At 41.4% G+C, this 17,514-nt stretch overlaps 1 protein-coding gene across 2 annotated transcripts in view; it reads left to right on the top strand.

Moving 5' to 3' along the window:
- GRIN2A (glutamate ionotropic receptor NMDA type subunit 2A) overlaps positions 1–17,514 on the top strand; it is a 293,498-nt gene that overhangs the window by 214,745 nt on the left and 61,239 nt on the right. For both annotated transcript variants that reach the window (XM_069486138.1, XM_069486139.1), the window contains 3 exons: positions 10,228–10,433; positions 15,987–16,155; positions 16,265–16,418. In XM_069486138.1, the coding sequence (XP_069342239.1) occupies positions 10,228–10,433; positions 15,987–16,155; positions 16,265–16,418 (529 nt within the window). The remainder of the gene's footprint in view (positions 1–10,227; positions 10,434–15,986; positions 16,156–16,264; positions 16,419–17,514) is intronic.

The raw sequence follows: 17,514 nt of genomic DNA on the forward strand, positions 1-17,514 counted from the left end.
TCCTCACCATCACGTCTTCTGTTGGCTTTAGTATTTCAAAGGATCCTCTTGTTAGAATACTTTAGGGCTCAGACGAGCCTGGAGCAAAGTAGTTTGGGACCAGAGCTGAGCAAAGAAAAATGATTGTCAAAATACCATCTTATTTAAAGAAAATTGAAATTCTGATCCATGTGTATTTCATCATAGCAATGAATTTCACCCATGCACAAGGGCTTTGGTTAGCATCCTCGTAATAACTAGCAGGGCCCCAGGCAACCACCCCTGGCTGGCCCTTTCATGTGGAAGGAGGGAAACGTCCATCTCAAAGATTTAAATTTATTATTTTGCCCTAGAGACAGAAGAACAAATGCCCATCAGAGACCTGCCACCAAGTTCTAAGCACTTCAACTCTCACAGCCCAATAACTTCTTCCAGGCGAGGGGATGAAATGCTTTTCAACTGATCGATACTCCCAGGTCCTCTAACCTTATTGTAAAACTCTGCAGACACTGTCAATGAGGTTAACTTTGAATGTTCAGGGCTGAGATCCAAATGGAATTGGCTTCTTTTACATAATGCTGAGCGAGGAAATCCATCAGCATTTGGCCTGTTATATCCCGTAAAGCAGGTTTGATGCATTGAAGCCTCCTGCTTCCTAAGCCTGCCATTTAATTAGCTGGAACTTATCTCCTTTTATAAACTGTTACACACTCAGCCCCAAATGTTGCCACTTTTCAAGGTTTTCGTTGTTTAAAATAAAGTTGCCATAGAGTAAGAGGAGGAGTCAGGTTTCTATGCATGTTCGCCCTTATAGTTTTCAGGCTGGAAAGAATGAATTGATCATCCCAGCAAGCGAAAGGCCCTCTTCTCGCTCAGCCCCGATCAGAGAATACCTCTCTTGACCACTTTCTAACTCTGACTGGCAACTCTGCCCAGGGAACAAGAGCTGCTAAATATCATTCAGGTAAATACTCCCCCACAAGAGCTATTTACTCTGCCAAATTGCAAATGGCATTTCATTTATCTTACAATTGGAAGCTAGGCTGATCTTTGAAATTTACCCAGAAAAAGTACATTAGAAGGTCAAAAGAAAACCTTTACCATATTTCTAAATTGTCATTGTGAAGGTGTTAAAAATAATAATAGTTAGCACTGACATTGTAATAGAAGACTGACTGAACTTAGGTCAAGTTCTCAGCTGATACTATGTGCTTAACCTTCCCCCCAACCCCAATTCCAGTTTCTATGACTGTCTTAATTTCCTTCATGTCTCCTCTTGAACTGTTTTTGTAGACCTGTGTGCATTCTGGTTTTCTTCTTCAAGGCAGCAGTTCCTTAAGGAGTTCAACCGAGTTTATGTTTGGGTTTCAATAATAACAGATGCAGCAATGTAAACACAATTGTGTCGTCTTGGCCGACAGTATCTCAAACACAACACGATACGAAAGGAAGATGGAATTCTCCCTTCTAAGGCCCCTTATGTAATGGATGGAGATTACCACAGAGGCAAAGAAAAAGTCTAATCAGCTGTTAGAGACTTAATTACATTCCTCTTGGTTGAAATCCCCAAATTATCTAATTGTCACACGGTTCACATTTGAACAGTTGATTCCACCCGCCCTCCATCTATTATTCTAATCGCCTTTTGGATGTCCATGTTAGTAGCAGTGGAATTCAACCTCCAGGCTGCAAAGTAGGGCTCACTGCAGCTCTGCTGTGAGAGGCATTTTCCATGCTCCAATTCAAGGTCCTTAGAAAAATCAATTCATAGGTGAACTAAGGAAATAAAACTGTCATGCATAAGAGCAAACTACAAGACCACCTCTGGCTGCTCTCCCCATACTTCCTGTACGTCATAGGGGAAGGAAACTTTGTCCTTCTCAAAGGGAAAGGCTATTACTCCAACTGGGAGCCAGAACCCCAGGTGGTCCAACTCCCAGGACATTGTGCTGTCAGCTGCAGGGTGCTAATTACTCTCTTCCCAATTGATCCGTGGTATAGTCCCTCAACAAAGTAAATGGCTCACGTTTGCCTTAGTATTTCTCAAAGCAAAATGAGGCCAACTTGGAAACTCTTGGGCAGTGGTAATGGCCCCGGGCCCTGGAGTCCGAGGCAGCTGGAGCTCAGATTCCAGGTCCTCTCACTGTCTGTTTGGTCTTTGGCAAGTCACTTAAGTTCCCAGTTTCCCAATCTGTAAAATGAGGATAACAACGGCCTTTTTCTTATAGGATTATGAAGGTGAAATGAGAAAATGCCTGTTGGGGTGATCACAGTACCTCAATAAATGCCAGTGGTTATGTGTGTGAATTATTTAATAATTATTAGCACAGCCCACGGAGGACCGGATGATAGAGAAGTTGCACAATGAAAGACTCCCAAAAGCACATTCAAAAAATTAATTAGTGATTATGAAAGAGCTCCTTCTTATTTTTGCTGATTTTTCATGTCTCTGATGTTATATCTTTCCAATGTGGAACCAAAGAAGAGAGAGAAAACACTATTAACTGGTTAGCTAATTGCCAGAACTCATCACTTTTAAGAGCACAAAAAGAATTAAAAGAAAACCAAAGAAATAGGACTTTTATCCATCTCCAGGGATCTGGGAACAGAGGAGCTCTGGGGGGACTGAAGATTATAAATGAACTCCTGAAGAAAATGACAGCTCATTGTTCCAAAGATTTTTCACTTTTAAATGTGGGGTTGAACAAGCATCGAGCTCTTCTCCCATTAGCTGAGCGTCAAGAGGAGAATGGAAGCAGATAGGCGGGTTGTTCATGGAAATAACAAAGATCAAAACACGTCTTCATGAATTACCAGATCAGTCCTGGGTTCTAAGACGGTTGACGCTGTTATCCGTAAAGATATTAGATTATCCTGAGAGCAGTTATTATGAGAGAAAAACCTGCTCCAATGTGAGCTGTGTAACAATTAGGCAATTCTAAAATTTCAACTGAGAGGAATTTAATTAAGGCTCTAATAGCTGATTAAACTCATTTAGATCTGCTGGCAATTGCCACTGGTTACATAAGTAACCTAAGAAGAAAGATTTCCATCCTTTTCTTTTGCTGTATTTCATCCTGTCTGTAGCCATATGTATGATTCTCCTGGTGCTTCCCTAAATGGAGTCTTCAGACCACCCGGAGCAGAATGACCTGGAATGCTACTTGAAAAGTCAGGTTCCTAAACCTCATCCCAAATCTACTGATACTGACACTCCAGAGATCCAGGAGTCTGCATTCTTAATCAGCTTCCAAGAAGAGGTTCTTACTCATGCTGAAGTTCCTTAATCCCACTACCTTCCATCTTTGCATTTAAAAGGAAGCGCATTCAGAGGAAGAAGGCATTTTACCTCAGTATTTAAAAAGCAATTCTTAGTTTCTCTCTGCCAATGGCTATTGCATTGAAGACAGAGTAGATTTGACCCACAGCTGATTTTCAGCAATTTTTCCTTGGAAGCATCTTGTGTATAGACCATATAGGGGAAAACTGAGTTCCAAAGTGGCATTTGGTTTCATTAGACTACCTGTCTCAGACAGACTTTAGATCAGGTGTTGATTAAAAAAAAATCATTGAACTCAATTGCAAAGTACTCCAGATAGAGCCTATTTCAACTTAATATCGAGCCACAGCAGTGGCTCAGCTATCTTTGTGGTAGTTTCAGATCCTCTTTTGGTTTGAAGCTGCAATCCAAGACACAAAAGTACTTAAGGGTAAACCTGCAATCAGCTTGTTTGTGCGTCAGATGTGCATGCAGAGGGATGGAAGTGATGCTAATTGAGGTTGCTACTTAATGCAAAATATGGACACTGCATCATTTTAGATTTCCTTCATGGTCATTCGTCTCATGTCCTTTGGAAGACTTCCCTTCAGGTGGAGAGAAATCAGCCTCCCGTCTGCTTTGTTTTTCCTCCTTCACTTCATCTTCCTGAAGAGTTAATTACTCATATTTTCTCCAGCTTGGGAGTAAATCAGTGCTCATTATCTGGAGTGAAATGTTCTCCGATGGTTTGCACTGGTGAAGTGTTTGTTTTAAAGCCTGCTTTCCCCGTGGTTATGAAATGACGCAATGAGCTAACCGGGCTGGGTCAAGCTGGAGCACAGGCAGCCTGAACTCTGCTTCCACTGTCGGTTTTAATAAATTTCCTTTCTGATTTTTAATTTTGCAATTCCTGTTGTCTTGTCTCCAAGGAAGGAGCTGAGTAAACAGGCAACTTTCCTCTTTTAACTTGGAATTCTAAGTAAAAATTGATGATACGCTGCAGTCAGAATTGAGTTCATTTCCGCAAATGTTTATCAAACTGAGTTGTGAGTGAACACTAGACGATACCTGGGTCACCTGGTTGGGGAAGACGGGCCAGCCAGGATATTCTACAGAACCATAACTCAAGGTAACCTGGGCCCTCACCCCCACCCCACACAATCGGTCTCTCAGTTCTATCGATCCTAACACTCTGAGATCACGAGATCACTCCAGTCTTCCCACTGTGGCCCTCTGTCATCCGGATGCACACAGCTGCCTCCCAGCCCATCACTCTGCCTTCAGTATCTTTTAGCCTTTCACTGCACTGCACTGGGAAGAAGTGCTCTAATACACTTCTTCTAATCAGGGGAGGGATAGCATCACTCAAATTAGAGAAGATTAAAAGAACACACTTCATGTGTTTGTAGGAAAAAGGTAAAACCCCTTAACAAGACACACGTCAACTTTCCTGGTCTGGTTCATATTTTTTGTTTTTAATTTCTGAATATTACAAGGGTACAAATGTTTAGGTTACATATATTGCCTTTGTCCTGCCCAAGTCAGAGCTATGAGCATGTCCATCCCCCAGACAGTGCACATTGCACTCATTAGGTGTGAATATACCCGTCCCCTCCTCCCTACCGCCACCTGCCTGACACCCGATGAATGTTACTTCCATATGTGCACATAAGTGTTGATCAATTAGTACCAATTTGATGGTGAGTACATGTGGTGCTTGTTTTTCTATTCTTGTGATACTTCACTTAGAAGAATGGGCTCTAGCTTCATCCAGGATAATACAAGAGCTGCTGTATCACCGTTGTTTTTATGGCTGAGTAGTACTCCATGGTATATGTACACCACATTTTATTAATCCACTCATGGATTGATGGGCACTTGGGTTGTTTCCACATCTTTGCACTTGTGAATTGTGCTACTATAAACATTCATGTGCAAATGTCTTTTTTTATAGAATGTCTTTTGGTTCATATTTGGAAGTCACTTACATCTTTTGATTTCCATCCAGTGTAGGAAGATCTCTTCTTCAATATCATCCTGTGCTTTCCCTCAGCACATTATTTATCTCACTTTATTGCTATTAAGCTTGACATCTTCTCTCCAACCAGACTAGAAACTCTGAAGATGGGAACAGTCCTTCTATGAGGACTGTTCACCACTATAGCCCCAGGGCCTCCTGCAATGCCGGATACGGCATAAAGCGCTGAACACATGTGTATTGACTTCATGAATGAATGAATAAGTGAGGGGGGAAAGAAGAGAATGTTCTAGAGGCACAGAAAATGCAAAAATGAATTCCAGATGGAGAATTAGTCTCCATGGGAGAATTGACATTTGAGCTAGGCCTGAAAAGAGTGGGTCATATTTAGTAGAGGGAGATGTTAAGGAGAAACGTTCCAGGCAGAAGAAATCATGTAGGCAGGGAAGTGGGTGTTGTTCAGGGTGTGTTTTGTCAAAAGTGTATGCATCATTGTAGCTTAGTATGGAGCGTGTGTGTCTGTGTGTGCATGGGTGTGTGTGAAGAGGTGTGAGTATATTGTGTTAGGGGTGTGTGTGCGTAGTTGTGCAGGTGGCTGTGGCTGTGAGTGGATATATGTGTATAATGTGAGTCTGAGTAGGTATGAGTTCACGTGTATATAGGTGTATGTTTATGTATAAGATTATGTATAGATGCATAGGTATTTGGTATTTGTAGATATATGTAGGTGTTTGCATGTTTAATTGTGAGTATGTATAGATGTGTCTGTGTGTGCATGCATACACATATGTATTTTAGTGTGAGACCATGTATAGGCTGTATGTCAGATGGAATGAGAGAGAAAAAAAGAAATAGAAGAATCCAGAGAAAGAGAGAATAGAGAGAATAGTGAGGTTGATTGGACCCCTATCATATAGAGGGATTTTATTGTAAAGGGGAGTCTAGATTTGGTTCTGTAGGTGGCCTGTGTCATAGAAGGATTTGAGTAGGGGTAGATTTACAATTTTGTTGTTTAGGTATATATTTTTAGGGGTTGGCTTTGGAGACCAGGAGACCAGTTATGAGGTTATCTTAATTGTCTCTTGTAAGCGTCTCATAAATAGATCAAATAAGATCAAACATTCATATCCCTTTGAAAGAAGAGATACATACATCTATTAACCTAATTTCTTCCAGCTTTTTGCAGCCTCTGTGACATCTCTCTGAATTCATCCAGACATGAGGGGTGGATACTAACTTGAGACATACAATTTCTGGAGAGGAAATTATCTCTGCTCTGAGAAAATATTGGCTGAACATTTTGATAAGTAATCACTGCCCTTTCAGAAAACTCTTTCTAGGAGCAGAAGAGCAATTAGCTTCCTAAAAGCACTATATTTAAATTTTATTAATAAGAATGGGAAAAATCATTACAAAGTTAATTTCCTCTTTTTATATTTCTTTTAGCAAAATCACTTTTCTCCATCAGAGGTCAATTATTTTTCTTTGTCCTCACAACTTCAGTATATTTGCTGAAAACACTCAAAGGTTTATCACTAAAATTCAGTTTCTTTCGGAGGTGAAGATTTTTTCCTCCTCTCACACAGCCTATTTGAGTGAGTTGGGTGCTCTTTTTAAGTACAAAAAAATTCATGATAGAGATAAAAAAAAAAAAACAGTCTGTCCATAGCTTTCTGTTGTGTATAGGGAGTTTATTAGAATTAAAATAGTGCTCAGAATGATGCCTAATACATAATAAGTGCCCAGTGGATATCAACTTCTGTTACAAGAGCACAAGAAATGCCATTACCACCTTATTTCTCTCTTCTTTCCATTTCTTAGCTCAATATTCATTCTCAGAGAGGTTATTCTCTCATGATGACCCTATCTTCCTAGTCCCAGCAAACGTCCCAGGGAAAACTCTCATTGGCTCAGCTGAGGTCACATGCACATTCCTGAGCCAATTGCTGTAACTAGGCGGACTACACATGCTGATTTGAGAAATAATGGACGTGTACCTATTCTTGAAATTGGAAGCAGACATCTCTCCGAGGGAAAAGTTAATATGCTAGAGCCAAAACACTGGTAAATGGATAATGGACAGTTACAATAGCAAAGGCTATATAGAACCCTTGGGGAAAAATGGAGAAAAGCATGATTTATGTCTAAAATCACTGGTGTGGAAAAACCTGTGTCCAAATCAGACTAAAGCTAGTATCAAGATAAACTTTTATGAAGTTAAAACATAAGATAATATGAACTCCCCTTAAAAAGGATTTTTCCCACCATTGATAACAAAATAGCAACACATAGCACATAGTCTTGGGCATTCCTCTGTAGCTTTTACGTATATTAACTACTTTCATCCTCTCAGCAATCCTGTGACTTAGACCATTATCATGATCCCAGTTTTCAGATGATGAAATTATGGTGGAGACACATGAAGTAATTTACCCACATGGCATAGCTGGATTTTAAGCCAGCGTGGCTGTCTCCAGAGTTCACACTCTTGACAACTCTGCTACTCTGTTTCTCTGACAGTATATTTGTTATTTTTTAAAATTCCCTCTTTTTCTATTTTAAAATATTAATTAATTTGGTGCAAGTGTTTTTATTACATGGATGTCTTGTGTAATGCTTAAGTCAGGGCTTTTGGTGTGCCCATCACCAGAATAGTGTTCATTGTACCCAGTAGGTAAGTTTTGATGCCATCCTCCCCCCTCCTTAGTTTCTCATGTCTTTTATGTCACTTTGTGGCCATGTGTACCCATCTATTCACTCCCACTTATTAGTAAGAACATATGGTGTTTGGTTTTCCATTACTGAGATACTTCACTTAGGATAATGGTCTCCAGTTCCCTCCACATTGCTGCACGTGACATTATTTCATTCCTTTTTTTGGCTGAGTAGCACTACATGGTATATAAATACCACATTTTCTTTATCCACTCATGAACTGAAGGGCATCTTTAATGCTAGCAACGAGAGTAATAAAATAATGGCAGCTGCCACATATATTACATGTCATGCTAGGTTCTGTGCACCATGTTTTAGGTACATTTTTGGCTCATTCAAACCTCACTACAGTCCTCAAAGACTTCTTCTGTTGCTCTCTGCATTTACAAATGGAGAAAATGAAGCTAAAAGAGGTTAAATGATTTTCCCAAGGCTACTCAGCTAATGGTGAAGCCAGGATTAACACTTAGTTCTATTTGACTTCAAAAGCCATTCTCTTACTGGGTGAACTACCCAGCCTCTTTCGAAGGTTGTGTTTTGAGTTTTCTAAGATAAATGGAAAGAAAAGGGGTTGGTACAACATGTTCCAAAAGGAAAAGCTTGTATATCTCTTTATGTATTTGCATATTTAGGATTGTTGGTGTTGTCCTTGTCCCACAACAGACTGATAGTTCCAAGAAGACAGAAGGCATTCTGTTTTATTCACAATTGTTTTCCCAGGCTCATGCTGGCATATAGTAGGTCCTCAAAAAATCTATGTTGAATGAATGAAGAATTAAATGAGCTCAACATTCTCAACATTCTCCCCAGCCTGTGTGACACATCATAGCATGGGTTTGACCCATGAACATGGGTCAGATGAACATGTTTGTTTGACCAAATTATACTACTGAACTTCCTGTCTTACAGGAGATGGTATCGATGAAGCTGGACAATTTTGGAATTAGCCACACAGGTGTTTCTCTACAGCCAGCAAAAACTTTCCAGCCCAAACGATGAGGTAGTCTTAGAGAGCACTAATTCTCTTCTCTCCCCTAACCCTGTCACCTCTCCTGGTGTCCGGCGTGTCTGAATTCTATTTAAGGGCCTCAGAGTCATTTCTGGTGACACTTATATTACAGGAAGAGAGGTGAGCGGGTCATGTCAACACAGACAAGCCTGGACTTGGCACTTAGTTTTTCCAACAAGGTGTTTTCCTTGAGGTTGGCGTTACAAATAAAGAGCTGACCCGTGGTGTCAAGCAATCGTGCGTAGGAGCAGGAGGAGAAAGGAGAAGAGAGAGATGCGGGGGCAGCTTTCTCCCGGCATGTATGTGAATAGTTCCAATAAGCTGTCAAATCAAATTAAAGTTCAAAACATACAGCCTTCAATTTGATTTCACTCAGATGCCGACCGCTGCTCAGAGGGAATACGATCGATTCTGTTTTGACAGGTCTTGATGTGCGCTAAGCAGGCACAGTCTCCGCTCTGTGCCAGATTAATAAAAGTTCACCTTAATTTGCAACTTAAATAGAACCATCTCTGGGGTTGAAATGATGCTTCTCATGTCCTCACCTGCTCTGCCCACGCTGCTGTCTCATCCCTCAATCCTCTTCTCTTTCTTACTCTTCAACTTCATCTTCCTCTCCCCTTTCCTCTTTTTGATTCTTAGCACCGTTTTAGATGTTTCTCCTTTTCATCTTCTCTTCTCTATACTAAAAAAAAATACATATGTGTATGTATATATATATGCATATATATAGGATCCCTCCCATGTGCCAGGCACGGTGCTTTTGCTTTTCATGCGTTGCCTTATTTAAATTCCAGGACATCCTTATGAAGTGGGAGGAAATGGTGCCTGTTTTACAGATGAGAAAACAGAAGCTCTTAGTGCTTTAGAGCTTGCCTAGAATTGTACAGCTAGCAGGTGGCAGAGTTGGGGAATCAGACTCAGACCTCTCTGATTCTAAAAGTCCGTGCTCTTTCCATGACATCAGTGGTCCTGAACTCTGGAAGAACATTAGCCCTACCTAGGGAGCTCTAAAAGTGTCAGAGCTTGGGCATCACTCCCAGACATGCACATTTAGTTCCTCTGTGTGGAGGGAGGCTGGGATGGGGAGCTGCCCCCCAATATCCTGTTTTTTCTTTATGCCCATTTGTCTCAGCCCACAAGCAGATGCATATGTTCAGGTGTACAACAGAAAGGCCCTTAAGACTGAAAGATTCCTTCTCCTGCACCTGCTGTGGGGAGGGACCTGCCTTTGGAGAAGTCCGTGGTGCCAGGAAGCACAGATGTGTTTTTGTGCTTGTGATGCAGGTGGGCAAGTGGGAGAACCAGACCCTTAGCCTGCGGCACGCCGTGTGGCCCAGGTACAAGTCCTTCTCAGACTGTGAGCCGGACGACAACCATCTGAGCATCGTCACGCTGGAGGAGGCCCCGTTTGTCATCGTGGAAGACATAGACCCGCTGACCGAGACGTGTGTGCGGAACACAGTGCCGTGTCGGAAGTTCGTCAAAATCAAGTGAGTGCCGGGGATGCTGCAGGCTGAATGTGCCCAGTCCTTTAAAATAGCATGTATCATTGATAATAACAAGGCCCATAATTTAATAACATGTAATATAAAATATACTCTACTATAATAGCTATAACATAATAATTGATTTAAAGAAGACTTAAGTAAATGGCTGGAGATGCACCAAGCTTGCATTCATTTAATTCCAACAGCAATATGAGGTGGGTAGTTTTGCCTTTTGTAAATAACGTGATAAAACTGACTTATAGGGAGATTAAGAAATATGTTCAAAGCCACCCAGCTAGGAAATGGAAGAGATAGGCCACAAACACTGGTCCGGCAGATGCTACAGTTGTATTTTTAACCCTTGTGTTGAAGCAACCCTCCCTTTCAGTCTTTTTAAAAATAATTATTTCTTTTGTACTTTTCTGGCTGCCCCTCCCACCACTCCCTTTCCAGCACATTCCTCTTCCTTCCATCTCTTTTCTATTTCCCAAATCCACACTTTTCAAAAATTTTAAGAACTTCTCTCCACTTGGGGTTAAACACACACTTTGCATGGGACCTTCTGATGAGATTCAGGTGGAAACTGAGCTTCTAGCAGTTTCCCAGCTCACCAGCAGCAAGCAAGCATTGCATCTGTGTCGCTTCCCCTTTTGTTACGACTGAAAAAGGACACAGAAAGCTCCACAGCCAAGCCCAAGGCCCTGATCCTGGTCTTTCCTGATGTAAACATGAGCTGCCATTGTGGAGGACTCACCAAAGGAAAAGGCCCACTATTCGATGTAAATCTTTTTTTCTGAGTATTTTCTCATCATCTCCTTTCACCTGGACAATTCTTACGTGTCCCTTAAGTTTGGCCACCGCCTCCCCAAGATGATTAGCTACCTCCACAGTACCCTGGACATATCCCCATCCCTACCCTTATCACCTGTTTTTATAGTTTCTAGTTCGTCTGTCTCTTTCCCTGGCTCATGAGCTGCCTACATATAAGGAATGTTGTCTTATTAATCTTTGTACGCTCAGTTACAAGGACAGAGCACGATACACCGATGTTTGTTCCATGAGTAGATGACGAACAGGTACTTTTACTCCCACGTTCCAAACTCGAACCTCAGTCATTATTAAACAAGATGCAAGTACCCAGATCTCACTGCTTGGGATCAGGGTTTACTTTTAAATATATATATATAATTAATAATTGTATTGTGAAGATTACTATTTTGGTTTGGAGAACATTTTATCAATGAGGTCATTAAAGTTAGCCTCTTTGGAGTTGAAATTTGGAATAGATCCTGCGATAAATAAATATGTCCCTCCTACATAGGCCTTCCCCTCTCCAGTGCCCCCACTTTGCTCTCAGGGCTGGACTTTTCCTTTGGTAAACAGTCCCCCTGCCTCGAGGTCCAGGAGGAGGTGAGGCACACTCAGGGAAGGCAAGGAGGTAGCCCTATTTGGATTCCTTTATAACTAAATAAAACAGATATTGTTATAAACAAAGTTATAAAAGAAGAATAAATAAGTATGCATTAAGCACAGTTTATGTGTTAGGCACAGTTCCGAGCACAGGGGATAGATACATCGATGAACAGAGAAGACAAAAGACAAGGACCTTGCAGCCATGGATCACACACTGTTAGAAAACAGCTAGACCAGTGGGGGAACAGGGCAACTCCATGCTTTGATCAGCCCTGTGGAGGTTATAAAGAAGGCGGTGTGAGATGAGAGTAAATTGGGGTATGTGGGGCACTTTAGCTCATACAGGAAAGGTTTCAGGTGATATAGAAAGGGTGAGAAGAGGCCAGACATGTGAAGATGTGGGGAAAGAGCCTTCCAGGTAGAGAGGACAGCAGGTGTAGAGGCCCAGAGGAGGGAAGGAGCTTGGAAGTTTGGGAAGCAGAAGGAAACCCAGGGCAGTGCTGGAGAGTGATGAGCTGCAAGAAGGATGGAGAGAGGATAAAGCCGGGAAGTTGTCACACGAGGATCTGACTTGGGTGGATGTTCTTTGAGCAGAGCTTGGGCAGATGAAGAAAGCAGAGTGGCTGGCAGAAAGCCAAGCATGCAGCCTCCTTCACGGCAACGAAGCCCTCTGTGTTTCAACAGCGCCGATCACGGGGGGCCTCCTGTGCTTCACAATCAATAATAGGAGTTTAGAATCTTTAAAATCAAAAGCCCTGGAGCTGGAAACAAGTAGATCCCCAAGTCCTGAGTCACATTTGTATGAAGGAAAGGAACCAGAATAAATCACTTTCTTTAAAAGAATTGACTTTTCCACCGGAAGACTATAAACAGCTTACCAGGTTCAAATGCACGTTCTTGGTTTCTATGGGGAGGTAGCGGCTTGAAGCTTTCCTTTTTCCACTTGGGGAAATGAGAAGTTTACTGTGTTTCTAGATAATATTATTAAAGTCTTTGACTTACCTGACAGCAGTAGAAAATTACCAGGATCCACGAATCCCAGCGTTAACCCAGATTAGATCAATTGTGTTTCTTAAAGGTAACATTTTTGAGGCAGGCAAAAAGTATTCCTGTTAGACAACATGATTGTATTTGTTTTCTCGGTAATAGTCTTCCAGGGAAAACTCTTTGTTTCTCACCTCTAGTAAATGGTGGGGCCTCGAAGGCACACATCAATCTTCTAAAAACCCAGGTAAAAAGAAATGAGCTGAGAAATCAGACTTTCCTTCTAGTCTGTTAGTTGGGTGGTAAAGATGTGGAGAAAACATTGGAAAAATTATTTGGCCTGATACGTAGGAAGAAATGGTCATACTGTCAATCAAACCCCCCAACTATCAAATCAGTGGCAGGAAGAGAGGACATTTATTTTTAAGTGCTTACGAGAGAAGAGCTTTAGATACTTTATTTAATCTTCCCCACTCTCTTGCAAAATAAGTATCTGATTTCTCAATTTACAAATGAGCAGACTGAGGCTTTGCGTGGGACGAGACTTGCCTGAGTTTCCAGGGTTGAGAGGAGCCAACCCAGGCCCTGAACGCAGCTCCGTCAGAATTGTGTGACTCTGCTCTTACCCACTGGCCACACTGGGGAATCAGAGAGCCAGCAAACTGGACCATTTGTTGGATCCCTTTCCCCATATTTATTTTTATGAGTCATGTTTTTTCTTTTGGGTGGTGGTAGAGTGCTGAGGGAGATGGCACGGGGACCGTTTCTCAGATGTCTGTGCAGTTAAGTCACACCCCCTCCACACCCACACAAGGGCTGTGATAGGAACCAGCAGAAGTTTCCAATGACAGGCTGGTCTGTGATTCCATAATCACCATGAGAAATTCAACTATTGCAGTTGCTGCCTGTCTTTTTCATCCTGTGTCCCCAGGGACCCAGTTTCTTGTCTTGCACACAGTAGGTACTCAGTGGGTGCCTGTTGGGTGAAAATGCATCAGTGACCATCTGTATGTAGAAATACACCTCGTATTCAGGGATGTGGGGGGACACTTATCTCATAAACTGGCTGAGGTTTCCAGTGAGACCAAAGAAAGCCACTCTATGCCTGTGGCCCCAAATCTTAAACTTGGGACATTCATAACTTCCGCCTAAACTCAGGAATCTTGACCAGGTGGAGGAAGAGGCTGTGATAGGAAGAGCAGGGAAGGAGCAGAGAATGAAGGAGACACAAATGAGCAGAGGTAGGGAGGAGGCGTCCATGGCCTACAGTGGCTGGGAAGAAAAAGAGAAATTTCGATTTTGATACATTTTTCAGAGCCACATATAGCAAGTAGGAAATGGTTTCTGGACATCTCATTAATTTAATATACTTAGGACACATTTCTATCACATTTATGGCAATTTTAACTCCAGCATGACCCCCTCTGCTCTGGGTAATTGGTGGGGGTGGGGCAGGCACCTGCCTCCTATGACGCCACAGCATTGAGGTCAACAGTCATCACGTGAATATATGCGGATGTGGCCGTCCCCTACCCAGGCTGGTCATTCAGCCTCTGGGCAAGAGAGCAAAGTCCCCACGGTGGTCTGGGCTGACAGAAGCAGGATGGTTGAGCAGAAGCTGGGGCAGGATGGGAGGGGTGTAATGGTGAAGACAGCAATTCAGGAGAGGTGATCTGTCATCCTGAATAAAGGGATGCATTGGAAAAAAGGTGTCATTTGCAACCCGCTTCCATCACTCAAAATTATATGGTCAGGTCTGTCCACATTCATAGATATACATATTGGTATACATCAATGGTGCTTGATGTGTGTGTATCTCCAATTACATGGGTAGTACATACTCACTAGATAATTTGGGGTAAAAAACCCTAAAAATATGAAAAAGAGGAAAAAACTGTTTTCCACCATGCAAAACAGCTATGCTTCACATTTCATTGTTTCTCCATAGCTCATCTGTTTTCACGTAGCTGTGATTATTCTGTTTGTACCACCATGTAACCTACTTTTTTCATATGATGTGGAAACATAAGTATTTTCTTATTATGATGTTGGGTTTCCGTAAACATCATTTCAGTGCTTAGGTAACACTCTAATGTGTAGATGTGGCCAAAAATGGAATATGCAAACAGAGCACATGTTTCATGACAGGCATGACTCAAAGATAGAGTTGAGCTAACAGATGTCCCAGTGCAAGGAGGAATGGAATCAAGTATACTGCCCAAAGAGGCCTTGGTCTTCCTACATGAGTTGTCTAAGTACTTTTTGCTATCAACTAGGTAGACCAGTGTTTCCTAACTTTTGAAAGGTGTTTATGGTTTGTGTGGGTGTCCTTTGAGTATGATTTCAGGTGAAGAAAGCAGAGTGGCTCATACAAAGCAATGAACATAACCTTGGTGGATTCTACGATAGCCTTTAAAATGGCAATGCTCTCTATATGCTAGTAGGGCTTTTTGCTCATCAGGAACATTGATTTTTAAGAAGTGTCACCTTTTATACTTCAGCCCATGTAGGCAGGTAGTGCAAATGTTATGAATGAGCCCTCATGTAACATTCAGCCCTATCAAGAGAAGTTAAGTCCATGAACTCAGGCATGAGGTATGACTCAGGTCTCCTGACTGTTAGCTGAGGAATTTTCTAGGTACCCTAACTTCTTCCCTTTGGTTTCAAGCCTCTGTAATGACAGGATGAAGTAAAACCCCACTTCACCTGGGAATTCCACATCCTTCTCTCCTCCATATTCCAATACCTTTTTATGATTCGCTTTAGATCAGATGACTAAACTCTGGTCTAAAGAAGTTGTATGTGCTATAAACTCACAAAAAAAGAGTTGGTAACTCTTACCTGTTTAGTGGGAGTAAAAATACCACCTAATTTAGAGAAATGTCAGGGAGATTAATTCAAAAATTAATATAAAGCTCTTAAGATAATGCCTTGCAAATAGTAATTACTCAATAGATGTTACCTGTTGTCATGATAACTGCTGTGATTAAGAACACTTTCTACTCTCGCTGTCATGCACTCACTGCATGTCTTTGGAAAAGCCACTTCCCCTTGCGGAGCTTCAATTTCCCATGTGGAAAACACGAGAAGGGTGTAGCTAACGATTGTGAGTAAACCTTCCAGTACTAACATTCTGTGGTCTTGGGATTTTCCTTACAGCAATTCAACCAACGAGGGGATGAATGTTAAAAAATGCTGCAAAGGGTTCTGCATTGATATTCTAAAGAAGCTCTCCAGGACTGTGAAGTTTACTTATGATCTGTACTTGGTGACTAACGGGAAGCACGGCAAAAAAGTTAACAATGTGTGGAATGGAATGATTGGAGAAGTAAGTTACCTTTTCATCCCCCCCCACCCCCACCCCCCGCCAGAACCTTAGGGATGTAGAGAGGAAAAGTGAAAGTATTGTTGTGTGGTTTTTTTTGCCTTGCATCCAGGTGGTCTATCAACGGGCAGTAATGGCCGTGGGCTCGCTCACCATCAACGAGGAACGTTCTGAAGTGGTGGACTTCTCCGTGCCCTTCGTGGAGACGGGGATCAGCGTCATGGTTTCGAGAAGCAATGGCACTGTCTCACCTTCTGCTTTTCTAGGTGTGTGAACCTGATAGCAACTATTGCTTTCCCACAAGGAATTATACATATTCTGGCTTGTTTGCTATCGCCTTGTTCGCTTGATCACATCAGCATATTCCAGAGCATGTTGCATTTGAATGATGCCAATTCACTTTTTCCCCCAGTTCACATCTTTAGTTTGGAAATACCTGCTGAAAAAAAGAATACTATCACATATTCAGATAATGGTCTTGACTGTATAGAATGTAATTTAATAGATATATTGCTTAGAGCTGCCTTGAAAACATTTTAAAAATAAACCTGTCTGTCCACAGTTAATTTAAATCATCCCATCAACCCTTATTCAGCATCCACATACCCATCCTCCATCCCACACAGAATGACAGTCATTTATTTACTAGATGTAAGAATGAAAATAATGATGACTGCACAATGATTTATGGCAGTATTTGGATAAATGAAGTAGAAGTAGTCTGAATAGTATCCTCTGATTTAAAATTAATGAAATCAGATTTTAAATGTGGCCATCCATTAAGCCAAATGGTTTGTAAAGCAGGAGATTTTTTGACTCTCCTTTGAACCATTTCATAAATTTATGTTTTTACATAAAAGGCATTTTTTTAAATCTAGGAAGAGCTATATTTTCTATCATCTGGTTTTCTTTAGCACTGTAACTGTATGTACATTAGATAGCTTGGCTGGACTGTTGAAACTTCACAGACCATAGTCAAGCACTATTAAAATTTTTTTTATCTAAAGGAAAATGTTATGTTAACTGGTTATCATAAATGATCTTTGATAGTGGCTGTCTTGTTGAAGATCATGAAATTCAGATGATTAATTCCCCCTTGGCACTCTCATAAAAGTGGGTTTGTCTCAAATTTGGGAAGCATATGACAAGCTTTAATCTCTAGAGGAAAACTGCATGAGAGAGGGAAAATAGTTATATTAAGATCAACTAAATTTCTTACATTTTCTCAGAGGCAAAAACTTTATCTATTAAAGAAAATTACCAACTAGAACTGATTTGTGGACACCATCTCCAAGCTCATTGCCTTATTCCTCCACAGTCTTCATTTATATGTAATGTTAGCATCCAGTGACACTTTTATGC

Source organism: Eulemur rufifrons, chromosome 14 (genome assembly GCF_041146395.1).
Source record: "Eulemur rufifrons isolate Redbay chromosome 14, OSU_ERuf_1, whole genome shotgun sequence".
NCBI classification, from domain to species: Eukaryota; Metazoa; Chordata; class Mammalia; order Primates; family Lemuridae; genus Eulemur; species Eulemur rufifrons.